Source organism: Argentina silus, assembly GCF_951799395.1.
Source record: "Argentina silus genome assembly, chromosome: 2".
Lineage (NCBI taxonomy): Eukaryota > Metazoa > Chordata > Actinopteri > Argentiniformes > Argentinidae > Argentina > Argentina silus.
Window position 1 is genome coordinate 34,585,331 of NC_139656.1, and position 1,760 is coordinate 34,587,090.

Here is a 1,760-nt window from a genome sequence, read left to right on the forward strand (position 1 = left end):
TGTTCCTCGTGCTCTGTGTGTGTGTGTGTCTCTCTCTCTCTCTCTCTCTCTCTCTCTCTCTCTCTCTCTCTCTCTCTCTCTCTGTCCTTAACCTGCCTCTGCTTTCTTTCTTCCTGTCTAACGTTCAGCTCAGCCGTCCTTAAGGCACGGGTAGCCAGAGGATGGAGAGAGGAGGGAGGGAGGGAGGGAGAAAGGGAGAGCGAGAAGGAGGGAGGGAGAGCGTGAGAGAGAGAGAGAGAGCTAGTGAGTGTGTGTGTGTGCGTGTGTGTGTGTGTGTGTGTGTGACGGAGAGAGAGGGGAGGGGGAGATGAGGAGAGGGAGGAGCAGAAGGAATGGGGGTGCTGCAGGCAACACTGAACACAATACACTGAGAGAGAGAGAGAGAGAGGGAGAGAGAGAGAGAGCTGAACGAATGGCAGCAGACGGATAACTAACAACCCTACAGCACAGATAAAGAGATAGAGGAGAGAGAGAGAGAGAGAGAGAGAGAGAGAGAGAGAGTGGATTGTTTTACTGCTATCACTCAGAGTACCGACGCTTGCACAGAGAGCGAGAGAGATGAGAGAGAGAGAGAGAGAGAGAGAGGGAGAGAGTGGAGTGAAGGTTTTAATCCTCTTGGCATGCGTGTGTGTCCCTGGTCGCTCGGTGCTGTGATCAGGGGTAGAGGGTGTGTGTGAGCGGGGTGTGTTGTGTGTGTGTGTGTGTGTGTGTGGGGGGCAGAGTTGTCTTGGCAGCGTCAGGACTGGAATGTGTAGCAGCTGACTGAAGGATCACCATGCTGGGAAAGGACTACATGCTGGCCATCATCATAGTCAACTACGATGGTGAGTACACACACACACACACACACACACACACACACACACACACACACACACACACACACACACATACTCTATACACACACACACACACACACACACACATACTCTACACACACACACACACACACACACACACACACACACACACACACACACACACACACACACTCACACACACTCTACACACACACACACACACACACACATACTCTATACACACACACACACACACACACACACACACATACTCTACACACTCACACACACTCTACACACACACACACACACTCTATACACACACACACACACACACACACACACATACTCTATACACACACACACACACACACACACACACACACACACACACACATACTCTACACACACACACACACATACTCTATACACACACACACACACACACAACACACACACACACACACACACACACACACATACTCTACACACACACACACACACACACACACGTGCGCGCAGACACACACACACTGTCCTGGGCCCTCCAGACTTTCTTCTCTCTCTGGTGTTGTTGAGATTAGAAGAGGAAGCAGCAGATAGCACTGGTCTGCAGGTGTGTCAGACAGACAGGCAGTCAGACGGACAGAGAGACAGACAGGTAGTCAGACAGACAGACAGAGAGACAGACAGGTAGTACAGGTGCTGTGTCATGTAGAACATCACGTTCATTTCACCTCTAACAGGGCAGAGGGTTGAACAGGACTGAGTTACACGTGTGTGTGTGTGTGTGAGCGTTTATGTGTGTGAGCGTTTATGTATGTGTGTGTGTGTGTGTGGTGTGTGTGTGTGTGTGTGTGTGTGTGAGGACTGAAGCGTGGCTCCATGCTGCTGGAGATGTGGATATTTGTTGTTGTATTCTCATTGGCTGGAGGAGTGTGTCAGCGATGATGACGGAGG

General features: G+C 50.7%; 1 protein-coding gene across 1 annotated transcript in view; it reads left to right on the forward strand.

Moving 5' to 3' along the window:
- Positions 1–775: 775 nt before the first annotated feature.
- Positions 776–1,760, forward strand: part of LOC310823821 (amyloid-beta A4 precursor protein-binding family B member 3-like) — a gene marked incomplete at both ends in the record, with an annotated part of 28,530 nt that continues 27,545 nt past the window's right edge. Inside the window, 1 exon segment of the mRNA XM_083696693.1 lies at positions 776–824. Coding sequence (XP_083552819.1) covers positions 776–824 — 49 coding nt within the window.